This window comes from Scyliorhinus canicula, chromosome 12 (assembly GCF_902713615.1).
Source record: "Scyliorhinus canicula chromosome 12, sScyCan1.1, whole genome shotgun sequence".
In the NCBI taxonomy this organism is placed as follows: Eukaryota; Metazoa; Chordata; class Chondrichthyes; order Carcharhiniformes; family Scyliorhinidae; genus Scyliorhinus; species Scyliorhinus canicula.
The window spans coordinates 123,405,607-123,433,505 of NC_052157.1; the positions used below are offsets into that span (position 1 = coordinate 123,405,607).

Below are 27,899 nucleotides of genomic sequence, written 5' to 3' on the forward strand. Positions count from 1 at the left end.
GCCATGCGGGACTTGGTCAAATGTCATACTTAAATCCATGCGGACAACAACTTCGGGAAACCTTTTAATCCTTTCACCCTACATTTAAATCTAAACCATTAACACAAACCACAAAAAGCAAGAGATTCAGTACATAGCAGGGGAACTCCACTAGAATGATCTTCCAGTTTCAAAAACACCTTTTGACCCTTACTCTTTATTTCTTACCATGGAGTCAGTTTTGGATCCAACTTGTCACTTTCCCTTGGATGCCATGGCTTTTATTTTTTTTAACCAATTTGCCATGTGAGATTTTGTTAAAAGGCTTGCTAAAATCCATGAAGATCACATCAAATGTGCTACCCTTATCAACACTCCTTGTTACCTCCTCAAAGCATTCATTCAAGTTAGTGGGGCTCGACCTTCCTTAACAAACTCATGCTAACTTTATTTTTAAATTTAGAGTACCCAATTTTTTTTTCAATTAAGGGGCAATTTAGCGTGGCCAATCCACCTACCCTGTAGGTTGTGGGTCTTTAGGTTGTGGGGGTGAGACCCACAGAGACATGGGGAGAATGTGCAAACTCCACAGAGAGTGACCCAGGGTCAGGATCGAACCCAGGTCCTCAGCGCATTGAGGCAGCAGTACTAACCATATACCACTGTGCCGGCCTGCTAACTGTCCTTAATTAATCCACATCTTTCCAAATGATAACTTGTGCTGTCTGAACTTTTTCCAATAATTTGCCCACGAAAAAAAGTTAGGTTGACTGACTTCTAATTATTCAGGTTATCACTTCCTCCTTTTTAAAATAATGACAGAATTTTAGCAGTCCTCCAGTTATCTAATACCATGCCTATAATAAGAAGTGACTGGAAAATGATAATCAGTGTTGGAAATTTCTCCTCTTGCTTCCGAGTAGCTTGGAATAAATTTCATCTGGGCCTGGTGACTAATCCACTTTCAAGAATGCTCAACACTTTAATATTTCCTCCCTCTCTCGGAGTATGTTATCAATATTACACACACCTCAACTTACTTACAATGCCAGCTTCGCGCCCCCCCTGCAGATTTTTGTGAAAACAGTTACAAATTATTCATTAAGAACTATATCTTCTGCTGCCACATCTTTCTTGATCTATAATCAGCCTTACTCTTTCCTTAATTACCTTTTTGCTCTTTATGTATTTATGAAATATATTTACATTTCTGTTGAATATATTTTCTTGCTAATATTTATTCATGCTTTTTATTTGCTTTCCAAATTACTTTTTCAATTTCACCCCACATCTTTTATGCTCCCTGATGATACCGACTTCTTGACAGCTAATTTAAACTATCCTTTTAATATATTATGCTATTCTGTGTGTCTTTGACATTCAGGGGGGAGTAGGTTCAGGAGTCCCACCCTTTTTGATAATGAAAACATATTTATGCTGAACCCTTTCTATCTCCTATTTGAATACTTCTCACTGCTCTGGCACTGTTTTTCCGATGAGTAGATGTTTCCAGTTTATTTTTGTCAAATCACATTTCAGCTTAGACTTTCCTCAATTGAAAGCTTTTACTCTTGGTCTATATTTATATCCTTTTCCAGAACTACACCACATCCACCAGATTTATCATTACAATCACTAAAGTGCTCTGCCACTGATACCCCTTTCACATGCCCAGCTTCATTCGGGCCCAGTTTTATTCCTTAAAAGTAAGTCCATTAATGTCCCCTTCTTTTGTTGAGTTTGCTATATCTGGCTTATAAAGCTCCTGAATATATGTTAAGATTTTGGTGCCCTCCATACCTTTTAAAGTAATTTCATCTCAATTAATATTAGGCTGTTGAAATTCCTTACCATTACCACCCTTTTACTTTGCACTTCTCAGACATTTGCTCATGTATTTGCTCTTCTATCTTCTTCTGATAGATTGGATCGATAGTATATTCCCAGAAGTGTGAATCCCCTCATTTTTGTTTCTCAGTTTAGCCCATATAGCTTCAGCTGCAATTGTTTCTGTGACCAATATTATGACTCCTACTTTTTTACCTCCATAAGACCTTAAAGCCCAAGAGCAGAAGTCGGCCATCTGGCCCATCGAGTCTGCTCCGCCATTCAATGAGATCATGGCTGATCTGATGTGATAATCTTCAACTCCACTTTCCCATGTTATTCCCATAATCCTTGATTCCCTTACTGATTTAAAATTTGTCCATCTCAGCCTTGAATATATTTAATGATCCAACAAAGAATTCCACAGATTCACTATCCTCTGGGAGTCAAAATTCCTCCTCATCTCTGTCTTAAATGGGCGACCCCTTACTCTGAGATTATGTCCTCTGGTCCTAGACTCTCCAACAAGGAAAAACAGCCTCTCAGCATCTACCCTGACAACCCCCTGAGAATTCAATATGTGTCCATAAGGTCGCCTCTCATTCTTCTAAACTCCAATGAGTACCTGCCCAACCCACTCAACCTTCCTCATAAGAAAATCCCTCTTAAAATTCCTCATAAGAAAATCTGGGATTAACTGAGTGAATCTTCTCTGGATTGCCTCCAATGCCAATATATCTTTCCTTAGATAAGGGGACAAAAACGGTTCACAGTATTCCAGGTGTGGTCTAACTAGTGCCTTGTATAGTTTTAGCAAGATCTCTGTATATTTACACTCCAATCCCTTTGAAACTAAGGCCAACATTCAATTTGCCTTCCCTATTACCTGCTGAACTTGCATGCCAGCTTTGTGATTTATGCACGAGGACCTTCAAATCCCTCTGTGCTGTGGATTGCTGCAATCTTTCTACGTCTAAATAATAATCAGCTCCATTATTCTTCCTATCTGCCAGGTTTTTGTCCACTCACCTAACCTGTCTATATTCCTCTATAGACTTTTTGTGTCATCCTCATCACTTGCCTTCCCACCTATTTTTGTGTTATTGCAAAATTGGCAATAGTAAATTCACTTCCTTTGTCCAAGTCAGTAATATATTTTGTAAATAATTGTGGCCCTCGTACTGATCCCTGTGACACTCTATTAGTTACAAGATGCTATCCTGAAAATGCTCCTCTTATCCTAACTCTCTGTCTTCTATCAATTAGCCAATCTTCTATCCATGCTAATATACTACCCCCAACAACATGGGCTCTTATTTTATTAAGTAGCTTTTTGTGCAGTACTTTATCGAACGCTTTTTGGAAATCCAAGTTTATTACATCCACTGGTTCTCCTCTATCCATCCCCTTTGCTATTGTCTGACAACTCTGTAACTAGGAACATTGATCTGCATTTCTTCAAGCCAAATTTCAGTAATAAATTATGTCATACTTCAAGAATCCAACTGTCTAAACTCATCTGCCTTAATTATACTGAGAGTACTTGCACTGAAGTATATACCAATAATCATTGAACAATTCCTTTTGTTGTTTATTTTCCAGCCTTTTCTTTTGCCTTCTCTTTCCAACGTTGCTTCTCTCCCTTCTGAAGTCAGGGTTCCATTCTCTGTCAAGCTAGTGCAAACCCTCCCCAATTGCACAAGCAATGCCCACACACCACACCCATCCCTGGTATAATATTGCTACCCTGTTGAGGTGGTATTTTAGTTTGCTCTGTTGAATGATATATTAGTACACCCTGTTGAGGTACATTGGTATATTCTGTTGAGGTGGTATATTAGTACACCCTGTTGAGGTGGTACATTGGTACACCCGGTTTCACACTATGTGGTGCATTTAGCCATTGAAACAGAGCGTTAAAGTATTCTGCATTTTTTGGACAATCTGTCATATCGGTTTACATGTCCTCAAACAGGGACCTGGGTCAGACTAGCAGTTTTAAACATGTAACACTTTTGATTTTATTAACAACATGGAAGTTCTTGGAATCCATATGTGAAAGCAACTGCCTATTATTTGGAGATAGCAGCACCTTCTCAGTTTACTGGCAAACATGCTCAATACCTGGTACATTTCTAGTCTCCTTTACTTTATTTGTGTTGTTAATATTTTTTCCGTCTTTCTCCTCTTGAATGAACATTATCTATTAATTCTCACTCAATTTTCCCACTCTTATCCTTCCACTGTTTGAATTCACATTCTACAGAGGATGGGGTATGCCACTCTTCCCTCCAGTACACAGAATATGGTTTACTGCCACCCCCTGAATCACCACACCCGTCATCATTCTCTCCACCCCAGCTACAAAGTGCACAATATCTATACTTAGCATGAACAGCAAAAAATATGGATCCAAACATTTGTCCTAAGGAGGCAGCTGATCTATTTTCAGAGTTTGGTCTGTGTGCTTTGAAAACCAGGTAACATTATTGAGGTTGTGTTTGATGAGTTGCCATCAGAAACTGAACACTCCAGACTCTCCCCCTGCAATTCACAAACAGCATCAACAAATATCACAGTTTCTACAGGTTCAGTCTGTGGGGTCAGCAAATGCCAATGCCCCTCAAGCTACAAACCTTGAACAGGCTGTACTTCCAAGATCTCAATCCACCAGTGACAGGGCAGAAACCTCTCTGTTCTGGGAAGTACGATAATTTTCATGCGGTAGGGTCTCTGCATGGCAAGAATCATTATGCAGTATAACAAGTGCTGCGGCAATTTTGAAAATCCTCTAATATCTAAAACGTGTCCTCTGACTTGATAGTTTGCAGAATGGCCTCAATGACTACCGTCCTGTGGCCCTGACTTCAGTCGTAATGAAGTGCTTCGAGAGATTGATCATGAAGCGCTTTACCTCCATACTCCCAGAACGCCTTGATCCACTGCAATTCGCATACCGTTGCAACCGTTCCTCATCAGACGCCATTTCCCTGGCCCTACACTGATCCCTAGAGCATCTTGAAAACAAGGACTCCTCCATCAGACTCCTATTTATTGACTACAGCTCCGTCTTCAACACCAGAATCCCAGCCACGCGCATATCAAAGCTCCAAAACCTAGGGCTTGGCTCCCCACTCTGCAACTGGATCCTCGATTTTCTGACCAACGGCCCACAATCAGTAAGAATGAACAACACCTCCTCCACAATAGTCCTCAATACCGGGGCCCCGCAAGACTGCGTACTTAGCCCCCTACTCTACTCCCTGTACACACATGACTGTGTGGCAAAATTTGGTTCCAACTCCATCTACAAGTTGCTCATGATACAACCATAGTGGGCCGAACCTCGAGTGACGACGAGTCAGAATACAGGAGGGAGATAGAGAACCTAGTGGAGTGGTGTAGCGACAACAGTCTCTCACTCAATGCCAGCAAAACTAAAGAGCTGGTTATTGACTTCAGGAAGCAAAGTACTGTACACACCCCTGTCAGCATCAATGGGGCCGAGGTGGAGATGGTCAGCAGTTTCAAATTCCTAGGGGTCCTGGTCCACCCACGTCGACGCTACCACCAAGAAAGCACAACAGCGCCTATATTTCCTTAGGAAACTAAGAAAATTCGGCATGTCCACGTTAACCCTTACCAACTTTTACAGATGCGCCATAGAAAGCATCCTATCGGGCTGCATCACAGCCTGGTATGGCAACTGCTCGGCCCAGGACCGCAAGAAACACCGCCCAGTCCATCACAGGAACCTGCCTCCCATCCATTGACTCCATCTACACCTCCCGCTGCCTGGGGAAAGCGGGCAACATAATCAAAGATCCCTCCCACCCGGTTTACTCACTCTTCCAACTTCCTCCATCAGGCAGGAGATACAGAAGTCTGAGAACACGCACGAACAGACTCAAAAACAGCTTCTTCCCCACTGTCACCAGACTCCTAAATGACCCTCTTATAGACTGACCTCATTAAACTACACCTTTTATGCTTCATCCAATGCTTATGTAGTTACATTGTATATCTTGCGTTGCCCTATTATGTATTTTCTTTTATTCCCTTTTCTTCCCATGTACTTAATGATCTGTTGAGCTGCTCGCAGAAAAATACTTTTCACTGTACCTCGGTACACATGACAATAAACAAATCCAATCCAATCCAATGGAAGTGAGGGTTACCATCGCCTGTTACTCAGATTAGGCGAGAATGAGTCGATCCTGTTAATGCAGTGTCTTACAAAAAAAATGAGGACTGTAAAACTAATTCCATTTATTTTGGCTGAAGTCCTACCAACTGAGGAATGACTGATTCTTGGGTGAATTGTGACTTACCCACCTCTGGCCTTAGGAGAGGAGTCAGGAAGGGGAAGAAAGAGGAACATCAGTTAATCAAAAGCAAATAATTTCCAAGCCTCAGTCTGAGTTCTTCAGCTAGTAGCAGTAAATTCAGAATGGATATATCCAGATAAATGCTTGAGATGATTACCTTTAGCAAGCTCTCCCTGGTCAAACTGCAATATTGTTGTTGCACTTCTTCATTTGTCTGTGTGTCTGATCCCAGCTCTTCTTCATCCTCCTCCATTATATCAGAGAGGTCTGAGCCTCGACTGCTCCCTAGAGGGTAATCTTCATTTTCATGATTCTCGGCTTTATCTATCTGCTGGAGGTTAAAAGAAATAAGAAAGAATAAGCCAGCACACAGTGTGGCAAGTAGCATTTGGTTTATAGTGAGTGTGCTATGTATTCAATGAACTTACAGGAAATTCAGTAAGAAGTAGTGTGGTGCGCAGTTCCAGGAGCCCACAACTTAATTCTCCATTTAGTTCCCCCTTCAACAGAACATCAGAGACAGAAAAAGAAAGCGTCTGTGCACAATTTCAGAATCTAGACCTAGATTTCCCGGATAAGAAATGGTGCTTTAATTTTCTCCCAGAGCCTTTTTAGTCCTGCAGGGCACGTTTGGAGGCCAGAAAGACATTAGTCATTGGGGTAACACTGCGGTCATTTCAAAGGCAACTTCATTTCTCAGCAGCATGGCAGGAGGAACAGAGCCTCGGGGTTGCTAGCAGCTGCACGGGTCCTGAGATTTACATTAATGCCTATGGGGGCATTAAGAGGAGAGATTGTTGGGATAACCTTATGGGAGGTTCCATCGGTCTATGCGGAGGTGACAGAGATATTTAGTGCAGGCTCCACCATACTAAGAATTACCAAACAATGTAAAATGTGGATGGGCACGATAAACCAAAGATCTGATGCCAATAGACAGCCTCTATCACACGTACTGTTTCATTCACCTCTTTGTCTGACATTGGGCAGGATTCTCCGGTCGCTGACATCGCGTTCAGTGAACGGCTGGCGAGCCCCCGTTTGCGCCGGAATTAGGGTCAGTGCTGTTTTTGCGATGCCCCGCCCCCTCGGAAACACCGTACTCGCCGTCGGGACAGGCTCAGGACGTCACCTGAGGCCCTCCCCATGCTCCGCCCCCAATAGGCCAAGTTCCCTACGGCGTGGAACATTTATCCTATTTTTTCATGAACCCAGCGCGGTGGCTGCGGACTGAGTCCAGCGGCGCCACAGTCGGGGGTGCGCCGTTCCGCGGGCAGGGGAGGGGGGCTTTGCGGGGGCTAGGGGTTGGTGAGGGGGTTTACTGGGGTACAGCATGTGGCATGCCAGGTCCACGCGCAGCCGGCCCCATGTTGCATGGCGAAGCTGCCGCCGTGTATGGTGTAGGAGGGAGGGTTTCAGTTACTTGGATAATTGGAGCACATTCTGGGGAAGGTAGGACCTGTACAAACAGGATGGGTAACAGCTGAACCATAGAAGCACCAATATCCTGGGAGGGAAATTTGCTACAGCTCTTCTGGGGGGGGGGGGGGGGGAGGTTTAAACTAATTTGGCAGGGGAATGGGAAACTGATTTGTAGTCCAGGAATTTGAGGGTAGTGCAGTACTGAGGAAGGTACCAAGGTCACAAGAGTGGACCTGCAGGCATGAAGGTGGTTTGACGTGTGTCCACTTCAATGCAAGGAGCATCAGGAATAAGGTTGGTGAGCTTGAAGCATGGATTGGTACCGATGTTGTGGCCATTACGGAGATGTGGACAGAAAAGGGGCACGAATGGTTGTTGGAGGTTCCAGGGTTCAGATGTTTCAGTAAGATTAGGGAAGGTGGTAAAAGAGGTGGAGGAGTAGCATTGTTAATCAAGGATAGTATAATGGTTGCAGAAAGGCAGTTTGAGGAGGATCTGTATACTGAGGTAGTGTGGGCTGAAGTTAGAAATAGGAAAGGAGCGGTCACTTCGTTAAGAGTTTTCTATAGGCCCCCAAACAGCAAGAGATGTGGAGGAAAAGATTGCAATGCAGATTTTGGATTGGTGCGATAGACATAGGGTAGTTGTCATGGGTGACTTTAACTTTCCAAATATTGATTGGAACCACTATAATTCGAATCGTTTGGATGGGGCTGTTTTTATCCAGTGTGTGCAGGAGGGTTTCCTCACACAATATGTGGATAGACCGACAAGAGGCGGGGCACATTGGATTTGGTACTGGGTAATGAACCGGGCCAAGTGTTAGATTTGGTTGTGGGAGAGCACTTTGGAGATAGTGACCACAATTCGGTGATTTTCACTATAGCAATGGAGAGGGATAGGAACATGCGGCAGGGCAAGGTTTATAACTGGGAAAGGATAATTACGATGCGATTCGGCAAGAATTGGGGAGCATAAGATGGAAACAGGAACTGTCAGGGATAGGCACAATTGAGATGTGGAGCTTGTTCAAGGAGTAAATACTGCGTGTCCTTGATATGTATGTCCGTGTCAGGCAGGGAGGAAATGGTCGAGTGAGGGAACCATGGTTTACAAAAGAGGTTGAATGTCTTGTCAAGAGGAAGAAGGGGGCTCATGTAAGGATGAGAAAACAAGGTTTAGTTAGGGCACTTGAGGGATACAAGACAGCTGGGAAGGAGCTGAAGAAATGGCTCAAGAGAGCTAAGAGGGGGCATGAGAAATCCTTGGCGGGTAGGATCAAGGAAAACCCCAAGGCTTTTTACACTTATGTGAGGAATAAAAAATGACCAAGGTGAAGTTAGGGCTGGTCAAGGACAGTAGTGGGAACGTGTGCATGGAGTCTGAAGATATAGGAGAGGCCCTAAATGAATACTTTTCTTCAGTGTTCACAAAGGAGGGGCCATGTTGTTGAGGACAGTGCGATACAGGCTGGTAGGCTGGAGAAGGTAGATATTCGGAAGGAAGATTTGTTAGAAATTTTGAGAAGCATGAAGATAGATAAGTCCCCTGTGCCTGATGGGATATATCCTAGGATTCTTTGGGAGGCGAGGATGAGATTGCAGAGCCTTTGGCTTTGATCTTTTATGTCCTCACTGTCTACAGTAATAGTGCCAGAAGACCGGAGAGAGGTGAATGTTGTCCCCTTGTTCAAGAAAGAGACTAGGTATAACCTTGGGAATTATAGGCAGGTTAGCCTCACTTCGGTCATAGGTAAATTACTGGAAAGGGTCCCGAGGGTAGGATTTATGATTATTTGGAAAGATACAGCTAATCCAGGAAAGTCAGCACGGATTTCTGAGGGGTAAGTCTTGCCTCACAAGTTTGATTGTATTCTTTGAGGAGCTAACTAAGTACATAGATGAAGGTAGAGCAGTTGATGTCGTATACATGGATTTTAGTAAGGCATTTGATAAGGTGCCCCATGGTGGTCGGCTCATACAGAAAGTAAGGAGGCATGGCATAGAGGGAAATTTGGTCGATTAGATCAGGAACTGGCTATCACATAGAAGACAGAGGGTGGTGGTAGAGGTAAATTTTCATCCTGGAGCCCAGTCACCAGCGGTGTACCACAAGGATCAGTGCTGGGTCCTCTGCTATTTGTGATTTTTATCAATGACTTGGATGATGGAGTTCAAGATTGCGTTAGTAAATTTGCTAATGACACCAAGATTGGTGGAGTAGTGGATAATGTGGAGAGCTGTTGTAGGCTGCAAAGAGACATTGATGGGATGCAGAGGTGGGCTGAAAAGTGGCAGATGGAGTTTAACCCTGATAAGTGTGAGGTGATTCATTTTGGTAGGACAAATTTGAATGCGGATTACAGGGTTAACGGCAGGGTTCTGAAGAATGTGGAGGAGCAGAGATATCTCGGAGTTCATGTTCATAGATCTCTGAAAGTTGCCACCCAAGTGGATAGAGCCGTGAAGAAAGCCTATAGTGTGTTAGCATTTATCAACAGGGGGATTGAGTTTAAGAGCCGTGAGGTTATGCTGCAACTGTACAAGACCTTGGTTAGACTACGTTTGGAGTATTGTGTGCAGTTCTGGTCACCTCATTATAGGAAGGAGGTGGAAGCATTGGAAAGGGTGCAAAGGAGATTTACCAAGATGCTGCCTGGATTGGTGGGTAGGTCTTATGAGGAAAGGTTGAGGGGGTTAGGACTTTTCTCATTGGAGCGAAGGAGGATGAGAGGTGACTTGATTAAGGTGTATAAGATGATGAGAGGGATAGAGTGGACGTTCAGCTACTTTTTCCTCGGGTGGATGTAGCTGTTACAAGGGGGCATAACTATAAGGTTCATGGTGGAAGATATAGGTGGTGGAAGATATAGGAGGAATGTCAGAGTTCTTTACTCAGAGAGTGGTTGGGGCGTGGAACGCACTCCCAGCTATGGTAGTGGAGTCAGACACTTTAGGAACTTTTAAGCGGTTATTGGATAGGCATATGGAGTGCACTAGAATGATTGGGAGTAGGTTCATTTGGTTTTAGTTTCAGATTAGTTCGGCACAACATCGTGTGCAGAAGGACCTGTACTGTGCTGTACAGTTCTATGTTCTATGACAATTTGGCAAACGACTAATAAATGCTTCTCACTGTGCATTTCTCCACAATAGTAACTTCAGTGGGATTTTTTTAGTGCGTTTAAGAACAAAGACTGAAACAGATCTACATTTGAACCTACTTTAGCGAGATTACCCAGGATTTACTGACCTCCCAGGGTCTACCAGCCTCCCCAGCGAGGCTGCAGCCGGGCGCTGTTCAGTACTGGTCCACACAATCTTGGACCAGGCGGAACAGTATCTGGGGGTCTGCCAGCCAATCGGGGGCCCTTGGGTGGCCAGGGATAGTGCACGTTGGTTCCCTGGCCCTTCCCCTGCAATCATAGAATCCACAGTGCAGAAGGAGGCCACCCAGCCCATCGAGTCTGCACCGGCCCCAGGAAAGAGCACCCCACATCTCCACCCCATTCCAGCAACCCGGCAACCCAACCCAACCTTTCTGGACATTTAGCATGGCCAATCTACCTAACCTGCACATCTTTGGACTGTGGGAGGAAACCAGAGCACCCGGAGGAAACCCACGCAGACACAGTGAGAATGTGCAGACTCCGCACAGACAGTGACCCAAGCCAGGATTCGAACCTGGGACCCTGGAGCTGTAAAGCAACAGCGCTAGCCACTGTGCTACCATCACCCTGGCACTGCCCAGCTGGCATCTTGGCACTACCACCCTGGCATTGCCAAGATGGCACTGCCAAGCTGGAAGTGCCAAGGCTGAGGGCCCATATCCATGAAAGGAGGGTGGAGGGAGGGTTTTACGGGTGAGGGGAGGGGAATACAGGGCAGGTAAGAAGGTGCTTCTAGGAGGTTGGGAAAAGTAATGGGTGGGCGTCCTGGAAGGGGGGGGGCTGTATGGGGTAATGACCATGTGTGTGGAGGTGACATCGCCCATGGATGGGGGTATGGGGGAACCCACCCACAAGCTTACTTAGAGATCGGGACCTCCTTTCAAAATGGCTACCAGATATCTGAGTTCAGTTCTCCAGTGCTGAAAAAAAATCCAAGTGTGGGCTAAACCAGTGATAAACTCCTCAGGGCCCAAAAAAGTGACTTAAGTTTGATAGCGGTGGGGATCTCGCTGGAAAACCCGCTACAAATTACCTTCCCGGCAGTTCAGTTAAATTCCCCCCAATGTATCCCCCCTGATAATCCTTGCCGAGGAAACTTTCTCTTCATACAAAAGAAATTCTATTGTTAGTGCAAACTCCAGACTAGAGACACTGATTACTTCAATTTCAGAAATAATTTTCATCATCTCATCGGGTTCTTATTCCAAGGCCACAATACTGGACAGATAAATCTCTCCTTCTGCTAACTCTCGCCTCTGCATTCACATGCCCTCTGACGTATTTTAACTTTCAGGCTAACCTTTGCTCCTAGATATTTAACAGGGCTCAGATTTGTAGCTCAACATCTCTGGAATGACATCCACCATGCCACCCTTTGTTGCAGTTGATTGTGCCATGTCTTTAGGAACCAATCATTTCATCCATTCCTCCATCCAGTTTGTCACCATCTTTGCAGCCATTCAAACATTATTAATGTCTATTGAAGTAATCTGCACTGTCAATTTGTGCTGATGTGAAATGGATCAAGAGTGCCCAAACTAATTTTCGTTTTACTCCCTGATGGGAAAATCCATTTTCACAATCCCCAACAAGAAGAACTTTAATACAAAACAGAATTTTGTGAATGTTGGTAATCTGAATTAATAAATTGTATTAGAAGACCTTTATTAAGAGCTAAACCACAATAAACTGCAAGATGCAAAATGAGAACGTTACCATATATTATCTCACAATCAAAGACAGCTGGCAACAAGGACAAATCTTGGGTTGCTGTGGGATCAGCAGAACAGAGTGATATGCTCAGCAAATAGGTCTTGTTGTGTTTCTAATTTAATCCATACATTAGTTGGTAAATAAAGATGGTCTCTGTGAGCAAGTGCATCTGTGGGTTTTTTCTTGAAGTGGACTAAAGTTCAAACCCCCAATGTTGGAGGTGTGAAAGGCATTAATAAATTCTTGGATTACTCAAAATCTGGTCTGTATTTTAACATGAGCCATCGGGTGAAAAGGCAGGGCCCAATTTCACCTGTCTTCCAACAATTTTACATTCATACCTGCTGTACTTTTGGACGCCTCCTCAACTAGGAGCTTTACTACCATATTGAAGCTTCTATCCCATCCTTCAAGCCTGGATTTGAAACAGGTCCCATGGATGAAAGGAATTGCACATAATTAATGTCTCATCTGGATTTCATCTTTACCCATATGTAGTAAATGTTTAATTTATCCAACAGGGACTCAGATCTTATTAATGCTACATTTCAAGAAAACATCAGAGGATCAATGATTTTATGCTTCACGAACCTGATTAATGTCTTCAGATCTGAGCTGGCTCTCATCAGTCACTTGCTCCTCCCCTGGAACGTGCTCTTTTTCTTGCTTTACTTCTGAATTAGTCAGAAACTCCTCAATAGATGGCACCCTGATATTACTTTGGGAAACATTGTCCTCTGACTCTTGTGGAAAGGTTCTGGCTGCTGCTTCTATTGTTCCTGTGGTCTCTATCTTCTGGTCATTTGAATCACTTTCCAGAATTTTCTCATCAGAATCTTCTTTAGTGTATGTATTACTAACATCGGAATCATCCAACTGCTCAGAGTCCACAAGAAAATCCTCAAGTGAGCCAACTGGTCTCTTCATTGGGGTAGTTTTCAAACCTTGTGCATTTTCTTTTGCTGGTTCCTCAACTTTGTCCTCCCCACAACAATTGAGCAAATCTGCAGCATCATCCTGCAAACAGATCAGTTATGTTAAATTTTGCTGACGCCAACCTTTGGGGCTTATTAGGCATTCCAAATAGTCACATGAAATTCCAGAATTTTGCAGGTAGAGGTAAGCATTTTGACCTCAGTGTCTTTGAGATTACCCATGGAGACTATACAAAGACGTAATGGAAACCAAAGGAGCTTGAATATTAATCAATGAAAATATATCCCATTAACCCAGTCACTGAAAAACGATTTGCATCTTATATTTCCTTTTCACCACCTCAGGATGTCGGAAAGTTCTTTATGGCGAATGAAGTGATTTGGGAATGTTGTCACTATTGTAATGTAGGAAATCAGGTGTCCCCACTAAACTACGCACTGATGCCAGGTTTTTCCCAAGCCAGTTGTCAAAACCAACATGTCTCTTAAAATTAGTACCGAAACCAGCCAATCAGGCAAGCCACCATGCTCCTGAAAACTATGCCTGGAAAGTCACCTTCCCAGCTAAATCAGAGAACCCCTCCCCAAACCAGACATGGTAAATCAGCATCTCCTGCAAACCAGCTACGCCAGAATAAGATCAGTCAGTTCAAACCAGTCTCGGCCCCAAATTAGGCAACTGAAACCAATGCCCAAAGAGATAACTTCTCTGTTAATACTTTTATCCCCAGAATGGAACATTTGGTAATATCTTTGAACATGGCACAGTGCTTTGGCATCGTGCTATAAAGCTTCACTTAATGCAAAGGCTGTTACAGAGAACTTTATCACTAGAGCTGTTTTGCAGCAAGGTGCACTGCAAACAGCTGAACTCAAGCTCCACCTACCTTTAAATGCTCTTCTATTTTGGTATCTTCTCTTTGAACAGATGCTGGTTCTTCAAAAGTGACACTTTTTGAATTTGGCATTGCATCGACCACCTGACTCGTAGTGTTAAAAGTTGATGGAAAGCTTCCCTGATCATTCCCATTGTAACTGGTGGCACTCTCATGGTTGAGAACCTCGTTGGAGGCCACCTCTGCTCTGCCAGGCAGATCATCAGATTCATCCTTAAAATCCGTAATGGGTAATTCTTTACAGAGGGTATGACTATTGTCCGGATGGGCACATGCTTCAGGGGCAGTCTGTAATGGCACAAAGTGCAGAGGCAACGTAAACAGTGCTCGAGGAATTTTGATGGGGTTAGAGTCTGTTGATTCACCGTAAGGAGACATGGTGCGAACAGTAAGTTCCCTAGAAATCTGGAGAAGCTGAATCTGGCAGGGTCTTATCAGCACACTGCCAGCTGTGGGAGATGCCACTTCAATAATCTGGGAAGAAATCAGAAATGATTGAATTGCCCTGAGAAACACAGGTTAAGTTACAGCAAATAAAACCTGTTGTTCATTTAATTAGCGCCACTGACATATGCACCATGTTTTCAATGAGCCATCATTCAGGGTGAAGCAGGCAACCACAGTTTGCAGGATTTATGCCCATTTTCTTCCACACAACATTCATTTTCTGTTTATCAACGCAGCATTCAATTAACTGCCTTGAAATGGAATTGGTGTAACCTACAAGCAGATCTGAGGACTATTGTTCAGGAATGAGGACTGTTTCAAACTGGTGATATAATTGGGGCCCATCCATAGACACAACCAGTGGTGAGGGGCAAAGGAGAAAACATGAAGTTTGGAGGCGAGGCCAAATAAAGCATGATCAATGCCAAAAATATTTGTGAATGGGTGCGCATCACTTTTATTTCCCAAAGTGATTTGCAGCTATGGGGGAAACTGCAATGGGTCACAGATTAGCTGCACAACTTTTCCGTTATATCCCTTGTCCTCCGTCATTCAACCACTCCACAATCTAACATGCTAATCTGAACCAAACTCATATACTGAAACTGCATCACCCGAGTATTGATTTTGCTGGTTCGCAGTCACTGGGTAGCATGTTAAACAATGCACAAGAGGTGCTGTATCCTCAGTGTAGGATCACTGTCCCTTCTGCTCACAAATGGTAACTACCATTGTATGATAGTGTAATGGTCCTTTCTATTTACTCCCTGTTTATTCCCTTATTTCCCCTTTCATTTATTTTTGCAGTTACATTTTTGATCCATGGATGATTATTGGACCTGTCTTTTTAAGGCAAGAAGCTTGTATTTTTAATTCAAGCCGGAAGAATCCAGAAGACCACAGTGAGGGCTGACTCTCTCTCCAGAAAGCCTCTGGGTACTGTTTTCCTGGAACACAGAGGCCTGGAGACAAATCCTGAACTGAAAGCAAAGTTTGAACAGGAATAAGGTGTCTCTCCAAAAAAAACTATCAGTAATGCATTTTTAAACTCCAGAGTATCTGAATGAATGAATCTACAAAGGAGTCCATTACAGTTTGCAAACCAAAGACTTTATCTGCAAGCTAGCTGTGAAGAAAGCATAACCTGAAACAAAGACTCTTTTTCCTTCCATTTATGATTTTAACGCCTTTCCATCCTGTGTTGTCTGCTCGTGTGTTAGTATATAGATAGAGGAGAGGGTGGGAGGAGCAAGTTAAAGTGGGTTTTAAGTATTAGCTTGTCGTTAACCAGGTGTATTTACTGCATATTTCATGCTTGTTCTTGTTATAAATAAACAGTAATTGTGTTTACACTTATAAACCTGGTGACTGTAATTATTGGACAGCCAAGGGCCAAAGACTTAGGAATTTTTAATAAGAATTATTGATTAATTCACTTGTGTTGTGACTCCGGGACACGTGGGGTTGGAATTGACCGCGTACTTGTCTGGGCAATAGGTAGTCGCATTGAGAACTGTGAAGCACAGAGCATATCCGGCAGCAATAGGATAGTATGTAAGTGAGTTAAACGATATGCCCAGAGACAAAGTAGGAATCACTCACATGTAATGCAAATATAGTTTTACCTTCTGCCCATCAACATAGACAGCATATCCAGTGACTCTTACGCCATTTGAGGTCCCTGCAGCATCTATAGTCACTGGTAGCCAACTGACCAACACAATCCCAGCGGTAGGGCTTGCTTCTATCTGGACATCCAATGGGGCGTCTGGAGGACCTGTATCAATAAACACTGTCACTCAGACAGGGGCCAGTCAGCACATTCACAACTAGATCTACACCAGTTGGTACAGACATACTGCAATCGCCATCAATTTACACAAACAGACCTGCATTATTCACACTGTCATATTGGGACTAGTTACTAGTCAGGTGCTGGAGGCTGAACTATTTAACATCTATATTAAGGAACATGATGAAGGGACAAAGTGTAATGTACACAACTTTGCTGATGATACGAAGCCAGCTTGAGAACTAAGCTGTGAGGAGGGATAGAGACAGAGTAAGAAGGTAGCAGATAATGTGAGAAAATATGAGATTAGTCACTTTGACAGAGAGAAAAGGAAAATATAATTTTTTGAAATGGTAGGAACCAATTAAATGTTCATGTACAGAGAGACTTAGATGTCCTCATACACAAATCATAGAAGATTAGCATAGATACAGCTAGCAATCAAAAAGGCAAAAGGATTGTGGCTGTTATAACCAGCCCCCCCCCCCCCCCCCCCAACCAAGACCCATAGGGATGACCCAATTAATGCCCCCGTGAGCCTCCTGAGTATGAGCTCCCCCACTGAGGGGCAGAGGCCCATCAGCAGGTTCATTAATTCCACAGGATTAAATCTGGCCCAGGTCGGAGCCAGGGTTCCAGAACAGTCCCAGCTGGGACTTGGACAGTTGTTGTATATTATACTTTTCCCAAACCAAGGGCTGAAAATAAACCACTTTTGACTCTCATTTCCGGACTCCTCCCTGACCGCTATAGTGGCCTTTATTGCAACGAGGTTGGAGTACAAGAGTAAGGAAGTGTCAATGCAATTATACAGGGCTTTGGCTAGATAACACCTGGGAACAGCGCATAGTGGTTATGTTACAGTACAAGTAATCCAGAGACCTCAATTAATGCTCCAGAGACATGAGTTCAAATTGTACCAGGGTAGCTGGTGAATTTATGTTGTTAATTAAATAAAAATTGGAATAGAAATCGAGCACAGTGTCAGTATAGGTGACAATGAAATTAATATATTGTCTTAAAAACCCAGAAATTACAGTAAAGTCCTATCAGAATCTGTCGCCCTTACCCAGTGTGATCCCAGAGCCACAGCAATATGGTTAACTCTTAACTGTTATTTGAAATGGCCGAGCAAGCCAGTCAATTATATACAAATCGTTATGACAAAGTCGAATAAGAATGAAACCAGATGGAGGCCCCAGCATTGAGCTAGACACCAGACATGATGAAGGCCCACCCACTACAGTTAACCCTGAGAAGCCCTTTTGCTCTGTAACATGTGGGGACATGTACGAAAATTGGGAGAGCACACCCACAGTCTAATCAAGCAACAGATTTGTTCAGTTGTACTTACAAAATAACACCTTTCAGACAAAGCTTCAGACTGCCCCATCACCGTCCCTAGATATGTCCTATCACACTGGCAGGATAGACTCACCAAATGTGAAGGGCATTGGAATTCTTCAACATTGATTTCAGACCCCATGAAGTCTCATAGCATCAGGTATAACACGGGCATGGAAAGGTCCTGCTGATTTACCATTTGCAACTCTCCCTCAGCTGATGGAATCAGTACTCCTCCATGCTGAATGGAAGAACCAGTGGTTAGCAAAGGCACAGAATGTACTCTGGGTGGGGTCATCAATGCCCAACACCAAGGGTGACTCAGTAGCACCACTACTGATACAGCTGGCTAAGACCTAAAGGACAAATCTTCTAGAATGGCCCAGACTCAGGTGGTGAGCAAAAGAACAATAGGGAAAAAAACTATTTGGCTTCGTCCTCACTAATCTACCTCACAGAGCATCTGTACATGACGAGGTAGGAATGTACCCCCCAAAAGGTTTTTGTGGAGACAAAATCCTGTTGTCACACTGAGGACAACTTCCATTATGCTGCACAGCATGAGCACCCGATAAATGGGTTAGATTGAGAACAATTCCAGCAGCTCAGAACACGAGGTGCAGTAGGATAGAGCAGCAGCAGCAGGCTGGCATTCAACCACAATCTGTTTGTAATCACAAGGCCTGGCATATTACCAACAAGTCAATGGATGAACCCTGGTTCAATGAAAAATGGAAAGAGCATGGCAGTAATATATCTAAAAATGGGGGGGTGGGATTCTCCAATAATGGCGCTATATCCCCACTCCAGCGTCAAAACACGGGTGACTCACTCTGGACTTTCCTGAAGGAAGTCCAGAGTGATTCTCCTACCTGAAGGGGGCTAGCAGGGCCTGAAGTAGCCCTTGCAGCTCCGGCTGCCGATACGGGGCCCTGCACCTTCGCTCGGGGGTCCGCGCATGTGCACGGCGACGGCCTGCGTCAGCCATCCCACGTCATATGGTGGACCCCACTCAGCGGACCGGCACCAAAAAGATAGGCCACCCCCCCCCCCCTCGAGATCGCACGCACCCGCAGATCGGTGGCCCCCGATCGATAGCCTGGCCGTCTGTGACCCCCCCCCCGGTGAAGAATTTCCCCGACCCCAACAGAGCGGCCGCGGACTGAGTCCGCTGCCGCCACACCAACTTCCCGACAGGTGGGACCATGAGAGACCCAAGCCATCGGGAACCTGGCCAGTTACACTTGGAGAATCGCCGTGGGGGCCTCCGTCAATGGCCTCCTACCCACGCCGCGTTTACCCCGCGTGTGCGAGATTGTCTGGGGCCTGGAGAATCGCGGGAGCGCCGTCACGCCAGATTACGGGGTTGACGCCCATTCTCTGCCTCCGCGCCGATCGCTATTTAGGCGCCCGAGGTGCTAGCCTTGTGAAACTACATGCACACTGAGCAAAATGAGCCCATAACCATGATACTACGTATCTAAACTCTGTAGTCCTACCACATTCAGGTGTGAATGGTGATGAACAATTAAATAGCTAACCAGCAGAGGAAGCTCCACAAACATCCCATCCGCAATCATTGGGGAGTCCAGCATGTCAGTACAAAAGTCAAGGCAGAAGATGGTTGCAAAGGCTTCGGTCTTGTCTTTTCTACTTGCAGGCTTGTTATGCCTGCTATCTAGGTCGATGCTGAGTTTTCCTTCTTGTTTGATTCTTATTCAACTTTTTCATCGCTGTTTTGATCCAATTGACTGGTTGCTCGGCCATTTTAGATGCTATGAATCTGGAATTGCTCTGGACAAGGATGACAGATTCCTATTCCTTTTTTTAAAAATAATTTTTATTGAAATTTTTTTTACAAAATATATAACAAACAGTAACAAACAATAAAACAACATAATAAGCATAACACCCCCCAAGACCGTAACAACGCATATATCGAGCCCCCCCACCCCTCCAAACCAGGTAAACAACAAAAGAACTTGAAAATAAATTAAATTAAATAAACATAGTCAACCCCCCCCCCCCCCCCCACCCCGGTTGCTGCTGCTGTTGACCTAGCTCCCTATTGTTGAGCCAGAAAATCGAGGAAAGGCTGCCACCGCCTAAAGAACCCTTGTACCGATACTCTCAGGGCGAATTTGACGTTCTCCAGCTTAATAAAACCCGCCATGTTATTGATCCAGGTCTCCACGCTTGGGGGTCTCGCATCCTTCCACTGTAGCAAGATCCTCTGCCGGGCTACTAGGGATGCAAAGGCCAAAACACCGGCCTCTCTCAACTCCTGCACTCCCGGCTTCACCGCAACCCCAAAAATCGCGAGTCCCCAGCCTGGCTTGACCCTGGATCCTACCACCCTCGACACCGTCCTCGCCACCCCCTTCCAGAACTCCTCCAGTGCCGGGCATGCCCAGAACATATGGGCATGGTTCGCTGGACTCCCCGAACACCTGACACACCTGTCTTCACCCCCAAAGAACCTACTCATCCTAGTCCCGGACATATGGGCCCGGTGCAGCACCTTGAATTGGATGAGGCTAAGCCGCGCACATGAGGAGGAAGAGTTAACCCTCTCCAGGGCATCCGCCCATGTCCCATCCTCGATCTGCTCCCCCTCCCACTTAGCCTTTAGCGCCTCTACTGATGCCTCCTCCACCTCCTGCATTACCTTGTAGATATCAGATACCTTCCCATCCCCGACCCCCGAAAGCACCCTGTCCCTCACCCCCCTCGCGGGCAGCAAAGGGAATCCCTCCACCTGCCGCCTAGCAAACGCCTTTACCTGCAGGTACCTGAACATGTTCCCCGAGGGGAGCTCAAATTTCTCCTCCAACTCTCCCAGGCTCGCAAACCTCCCGTCAACGAACAGGTCCCTTAGCTTACTGATGCCCGCTCTGTACCACCCCAGGAACCCCCCATTAATGTTTCCCGGGACGAACCAATGGTTCCCCCTTAGCGGAGCCTCCATCAAGCCCCCCACTTCCCCCTATGGCGCCTCCACTGCCCCCAAATCTTGAGGGTAGCCGCCACCACCGGACTCGTGGTATACCACGTAGGAGGGAGCGACAATGGCGCCGTTACCAGGGCCCCCAGGCTTGTGCCTCCACAGGACGCCATCTCCAACCTTTTCCATGCAGCCCCTCCCCCTCCATCACCCACTTGCGCACCATCGACACATTGGCCGCCCAATAATACACTGAGAGGTTGGGTAACGCCAGCCCCCCCACCATCTCTGCCCCGCTCCAAGAAGACCCTATTCACCCTCGGGGTCCCATGCGCCCAAACAAAGCTCATGATGCTGCTAGTCACCCTTCTAAAAAAGGCCCTAGGGATAAGGATGGGCAGGCACTGAAAAAGGAACAAGAACCTCGGGAGCACCGTCATTTTGACGGACTGCACTCTACCCGCCAGCGATAGCGGCACCATGTCCCACCTTTTAAATTCCTCCTCTATCTGCTCCACAAGCCTGGTAAAATTAAGCTTGTGGAGAGTCCCCCAACTCCTGGCCACCTGCACCCCCAGGTACCTAAAACTCTTCACTGCCCTCTTAAACGGGAGCCTACCAATTCCCTCCTCCTGATCACCCGGGTGCACTACAAACACCTCGCTCTTACCCAGATTCAGCTTATAGCCCGAGAAGCCCCGAAACTCAGCCAACAGCTCCATCACCCCCGGCATACCCTCCACTGGGTCCGCCACATACAGCAGCAGATCGTCCGCATACAGCGATACCCGATGTTCCTCCCCACCCCGCACCAAACCCCTCCACCTCCCCGACTCCCTCAACGCCATAGCCAGAGGTTCAATTGCCAGTGCAAAAAGCAAGGGGGACAGAGGGCACCCCTGCCTCGTCCCACGGTAGAGCCGGAAGTACTCTGACCTCCTTCCATTAGTAGCTACACTCGCCATCGGGGCCTCATAAAGCAACCTCACCCATTTGATGAACCCCTCCCCAAATCCAAACCTCTCCAACACCTCCCACAGGTACCCCCACTCAACTCTATCAAAGGCCTTCTCTGCATCTAGCGCCACCACTATCTCCGCCTCCCCTTCAACCGCCGGCATCATAATAACATTTAACAACCTCCGCACATTCGTGTTAAGCTGTCTTCCCTTGACAAATCCTGTCTGATCCTCATGTATCACCCCTGGCACACAGTCCTCTATCCTGGTGACCAGGATCTTGGCCAGCAACTTGGCATCAACATTGAGGAGCGAGATAGGCCTGTATGATCCACACTGCAAGGGGTCATTATCCCGCTTCAGGATCAAAGAAATCAGCGCCCGTGACATTGTCGGGGGCAAGGCCCCCCCCTCCCATGCCTCATTGAAGGCCCGCACTAACAGGGGGCCCACCAGGTCCGCATACTTTTTATAAAATTCCACCGGGAACCCGTCCGGCCCCGGCGCCTTCCCTGACTGCATTTGACCAATCCCCCTGACTAGCTCCTCTAACTCAATCGGCACCCCCACCCCCTCCTCCTGCACCTTTGGGAAACGTAGCCTGTTCAGAAAGCTCTCCATCACCCCCCCCCCCCCCCCCCCCCCCACCGGTGGTTCCGACCGGTACAGTTCCTCGTAAAAGTCCCTAAAGACCCCGTTCACCTCTGCCCCCTTCCGCACCACATTCCCACCCTTATCCATCACTCCACCAATTTCCCTAGCCGCATCCCGCCTGCGGAGCTGATGCGCCAACACCTTGCTCGCCTTCTCCCCATACTCATAAACTGCGCCTTGCGCCTTCCTTCACTGTGTCTCCGCCTTTCTGGTGGTCAGCAAGTCGAACGCGGCCTGCAAGCTACGCCGTTCCCCCAACAATCCCTCCTCCGGGGCCTCCGCGTACCTCCTATCCACATCTAGGAGCTCCCCCACCAGTCTCTCCCTCTCCCTCCTCTCCCTCCTTTCCCTATGGGCCCGGATGGAAATCAGCTCCCCCCGGATCACTGCCTTCAGAGCCTCCCACACCATCCCCACCCGGACCTCCCCCGTTTCGTTGGTCTCAAAGTACCCCTCAATACTTCCACGGACCCTCCTACACACCTCCTCATCAGCCAGCAACCCCACGTCCAGACGCCACAGTGGACGCTGGTCCCGCACCTCCCCCATCTCCAGATCGACCCAGTGAGGAGCATGGTCTGAAATTGCTATGGCCGAATACTCGGCATCCTGCACCTTCGGGATCAATCCCCTGCTCAGAACGAAAAAATCTATTCGGGAGTAAACCCTATGCACAAGGGAGAAAAAGGAATACTCCCGCGCCCTCGGCCTCCCAAACCTCCAGGGATCCACCCCTCCCATCTGGTCCATAAACCCCCTCAGCACCTTGGCCGCCGCCGGCCTCCTACCCGTCCTTGAACTGGACCGGTCTAGTGGGGGATCCAGCACCGTGTTAAAGTCTGCCCCCATGATCAGGTCCCCTGCCTCCAGGTCCGGAATGCGGCCCAACATACGCCTCATAAAGCCAGCGTCATCCCAATTCGGGGCATACACATTTACCAGCACCACCTTCTCTCCCTGCAGCCTACCCTTCACCATAACAAACCTGCCCTCCTTGTCCGCTACCACCTCAGACGCCTCGAACGCCACCCTCTTCCCCACCAGAATCGCCACCCCCCGGTTCTTCGCATCTAATCCTGAATGGAAAACCTGCCCCACCCACCCCTTCCTCAGATGAACCTGGTCCGCCACCTTCAGGTGGGTCTCCTGCAGCATAGCCACGTCCACTTTCAGCCCCTTCAAATGAGAAAATACCCTAGCCCGCTTAACCGGCCCATTCAGCCCCCTCACGTTCCAGGTGATCAGCCGGATCAGAGGGCACCCCGCCCCGCCGACTAGCTCATCGACTGCTCGCCCCAGGCCAGCACACCCCGCCCGACCCGTTCCCCATGACGATAGCGCCTCTCCTCTACCCCCCCCGGCCCACACCAGCTCCTTCCTGGCCATTCCAGCAGCAACCCGGTATTCCCCCCCCCCCCGGCTAGGACCCATCCTAGCCGCGACGCACCCTCCATGGTACTTCTGTGAGCCAGCTGACTTCTGCTGACCCCAGCATCTCTCGCCAAAACCCGACCCCTCCCGACATGGGGTCATCCCCCCTCCTGCCACTCCTCCTTGGCACCGCTCCAGCGTGGGGAAAAAAAACAGTAGAGGCCACACCCCCTCCGCCAGCTCCACCCCTTCTGCCCCACAGCACGGGAAACCAGAGGAAAGCTCGCGCTTTCACACTGCCCCACCCCACCCTTCTGACGCAGATCTCAAATTCCAGCTCCACCCCATCCCCCAGCCCCGTACAGAAAAAAAACAAACCCCCAACATCCCCCACATAACACAAAACCATACCCAGCAGAACCACCCGGAAACAGAGCAAGAACCAGCATGGAAAAAACGTATCAAAATTACAAAAACAGCAACAGCAAAAACAGCAACAACCATAGTACACAAGACCCCGCAGCCCCCAAACCCTAGTTCGAGTCCAGCTTCTCGCCTGCACAAAGGCCCACGCCTCCTCCAGGGACTCGAAGTAGTAATGCCGGTCCTTATATGTTACCCACAGACACGCAGGCTGCAGCATTCCAAATTTAACCTGCTTGTTATGCAGCACCGCCTTTGTCTGGTTAAACCCGGCCTGCTGCTTAGCCACCTCCGCACTCCAGTCCTGGTAGATTCGCACTACCGAGTTCTCCCACTTGCTGCTCCTCTCCTTCTTGGCCCAGCGCAGCACACACTGTCGGTCACTGAACCGATGGAACCGCACCAGCACCGCCCGCGGGGGTTCATTCGCCTTGGGCCTACTGGCCAGCACTCTGTGGGCTCCCTCAAGCTCCAGGGGCAGATGGAAGGACCCCGCCCCCACCAACGAATTCAGCATAGTGGCGACATAGGACAGTAGATCCGACCCCTCCAGCCCCTCCGCAAGGCCCAGGATCCTCAAATTCTTCCGCCTCGTGCGAAAGTCCTCCAAGCCGTCTTGCCACTTTTTGTGAAGTGCCTCGTGCATCTCCACCTTCCCCACGAGGACCACGGCCTCCTCCTCCCGATCAGCGGCCTGCTGCTGCAACTCCTGAATGGCTGCCCCCTGGGCTGTCTGGGTCTCAAACAGCTTGCTGGTAGTCGCCTGCAGGGAGTCCAGCAACTCAGCCTTCAGCTCCGCAAAACAGCGCAGAAGATCAGCTTGCTGCTCCTGCGCCCACTGCCTCCAATCCTCGGGTGCTCCGCCGGCCGCCATTTTGTCCTCCTTCCCCCGCTTTTTCTGGGGAGCTGCTGCCGCCTTTTTCTTTGCCCCACTCCGGGTGCGCACCATAAATTCCGGGGAATGTTCCTCCAAGCACCTTCCCCCACCGGGAATCGTCGAAACAGCGCCGTTTGGGGCCCTAAAACGGGCCCAAACGTCCTTTGATAGCGGGAGCTGCCGAACGTGCTGCTTAGCTCTGCATCACCGCAACCGGAAGTCCACAGATTCCTATTCCTAATGGACATTAATGAACCGGCTGAGGTTTTAAGACAATCCATTCTTTTCATTGTCACCATTATTGACACTGTACTCAACTTACTTAATCTATCCTTCTCCATCCTAATTAATTTGTGCGTCTGCAAACTACAGGTTTACGAGCACACCTACACATTTTAGTCTGTATTTATTATTTTAGTTAGACCAGGTTATATACAATAAAAGCTATCCTCTTTTCTTCATTAAAACTTAAGAAAATATGTCGGATTAAACATGTCTTTCATGACCACAGTATATAAACAATTAAACAGTCATTGAATTCTTTACTCGTTCATGGAATGTGGGCATCGCTGGCTGTGTCAACATATACTGCCCATCCCTAGGGGAATGTAAGAGTCAACCACATTGGGGCTGGAGTCACATATAGGCCAGACCAGGTAAGGATAGATTTCATTCCTGAAAGGACATTAGTGAACCAGATGGGCTTTTACGGCAATTGACAATGGTTTCCTGGTTATAATTGGACCTTTAATTCCAAATTTTTATTGAACTCAAATTGCGCCATCTGCCCTGGTGGGATTCAAACCCGGATCCCCAGAGTATTTCCCTAGTACTCTGAATTAATAGTCCAGTGACAATATCACTACGCCACTGCTTGGCAAGTATATTCGTTTTAATCAAAATCTGTTAAACAATGATAGGGAAAAGAAGGCAGTCAATCATCCCCTCCGCATCTAATCAAAACACCATGGAGAACAAAGCAGCCAGTTTGACTGATAACTTATTAACTATGTGAAAGATTTACTCTCTTGACAACTGGCATTCAATGCTTGCAATGTATATTATTTGCATGATGCACGTCAACAACTTATTAAGGCTGTTTCGACAGAACCTCCAAATTGAACAATCTCTGCCACCTAGACGAACAAGGGGAACAGGTACAAGGGGACACCACTCCCTGTGAGTTTCCTACAAGTCACACATCACCCTGACTTGGAAATGCATTCCTGTTCCATCATATTTGCTGTGTCAAAACTCTGGAACTCCCTACCCCCACAGAATTGTGGGTATACAAAGTAGCAGCCCATCAAAATCTTCTGAAGTAGGAATGGACAATGAGTGTTGATTTTGTCAGTGACTCCCAAATCACAAAAAGAAGTACCCGTGCACAGTTTTGGTCTCTGTACACAAGGATGGATATATTTGCCTTGGAGGAGTTTGCAGTAAAGTTTCACTTGGGTGATTTTTGGGTGAGAGGGTTGTACTCGGAGGACAGATTTATTCTCTCTGGGATTTAGAAGAATGAATGGTGACCTCATCAAAACTCATGAGATCATGAGAGGCCTGTCAGGGTAGATGCTGAGTAGCTATTTCCGATGGCTCAAGAGTCTGGCACTAAAGAGGAGACATTTCTTCACTCAAAAGGTTCCTAGTCTTTAGAATTCTCTACCCCCGTGGTATTTGGATGCTCCATTGTTGAGGATATTCGAGGCTGAGATGAATAGGTGGAACTTCAAGTAGGAAGTTTTGGGTATTGAGCAGAAAAGTGGAATTGATGTTGAAGGTCATTCAACAGCAGAACACATTTGAGGGGCCGTATGGTCTACGCCTGCTTGTGTTTCCTATGCAAACGTGTCAGTGAGTATGGTTGAGAGCAAATTTGAAACTGTGGCTAATGGAATGAGAGTGAGGATGGGGAGCTAACAAGTTTGGAATGGGGTAAATGAGTGGGGAAGAGCAAGGTTGGGTGAGAAACTGGTGGCATGGGCAAGCGTCAGAGAATGCGGGCGGGGTGTTGCCATAAGGGCAGCTAGCAGCATTCCCTCCTCACAGCACACATTTTTATTAGTAACACTGATCACACTGTGTCAAACTCCAAATATGGCATAATGTGGAGTTTTTTCCGGATCTAAACACACTTTGTTTAATGATGCAAAATTGATGACACAATGTGCAAAACTTGTGAGCATTAAAATTGCAATATTCAGCCAATCAGTTCACCAGATATCATATTAATGCAAATGGCAGCTGACGTCTGCTTATCTAATCTGTTGCTAGAGGCCAAAGATTTGTTGAAACCATGGATTATACAGTGTTCTACTACTGACAGCACTCCAATTAACGATGACCAGTTCTTGGTTGACCCACTAGGAGGGCCTGCCATGATATCTGACACACAACCCCACTCAGAAAGATTGGCACTGCTGTGACAGGCAGGAAAACATAGTGGCACCTCAAGCTAGAGGTGGCCTCAGAATTATTATGATATGTTTGGGGCCATTGTGGGCTGGCCTCACTGTGGAGGAGGACCCCTTCACAGGATGGCCTCCGGCCCCAGCTGTAGATCTTTACCAGAGAAGTGAGAGTGCAGATAAATAAAAGAGGCCTCACTCGCCCTCAGCCTGCCACAAGATGGTAATCTCCAGGAACCTGCTGTGGTCTTTGACCACAAGGCTGGGCCCATTTGCCGCCAGGAAGATTCCAGCTTCGCTAATCTGGCCCCAAAAGGCCAGTCGATTGCCACGAACAGACTATCTGTCCCTGCAAGACAGGAAGCTGCTTCTGCAGTTCATCTGCAACCAGCAAATCGCCCAGAGATG

At 46.9% G+C, this 27,899-nt stretch overlaps 1 protein-coding gene across 16 annotated transcripts in view; it reads right to left on the bottom strand.

Annotated features, from left to right (window-relative positions):
• LOC119974776 (peripheral-type benzodiazepine receptor-associated protein 1-like) overlaps positions 1-27,899 on the bottom strand; it is a 378,013-nt gene that overhangs the window by 51,801 nt on the left and 298,313 nt on the right. For 15 of the 16 annotated variants that reach the window (XM_038814002.1, XM_038814003.1, XM_038814006.1 and 12 more), the window contains 4 exons: positions 16,342-16,493; positions 14,261-14,743; positions 13,030-13,455; positions 6,292-6,465 (listed from right to left, as the gene is read on the bottom strand). In XM_038814002.1, coding sequence (XP_038669930.1) covers positions 6,292-6,465; positions 13,030-13,455; positions 14,261-14,743; positions 16,342-16,493 — 1,235 coding nt within the window. The remainder of the gene's footprint in view (positions 1-6,291; positions 6,466-13,029; positions 13,456-14,260; positions 14,744-16,341; positions 16,494-27,899) is intronic. The other variant, XM_038813999.1, reaches the window with a different exon arrangement.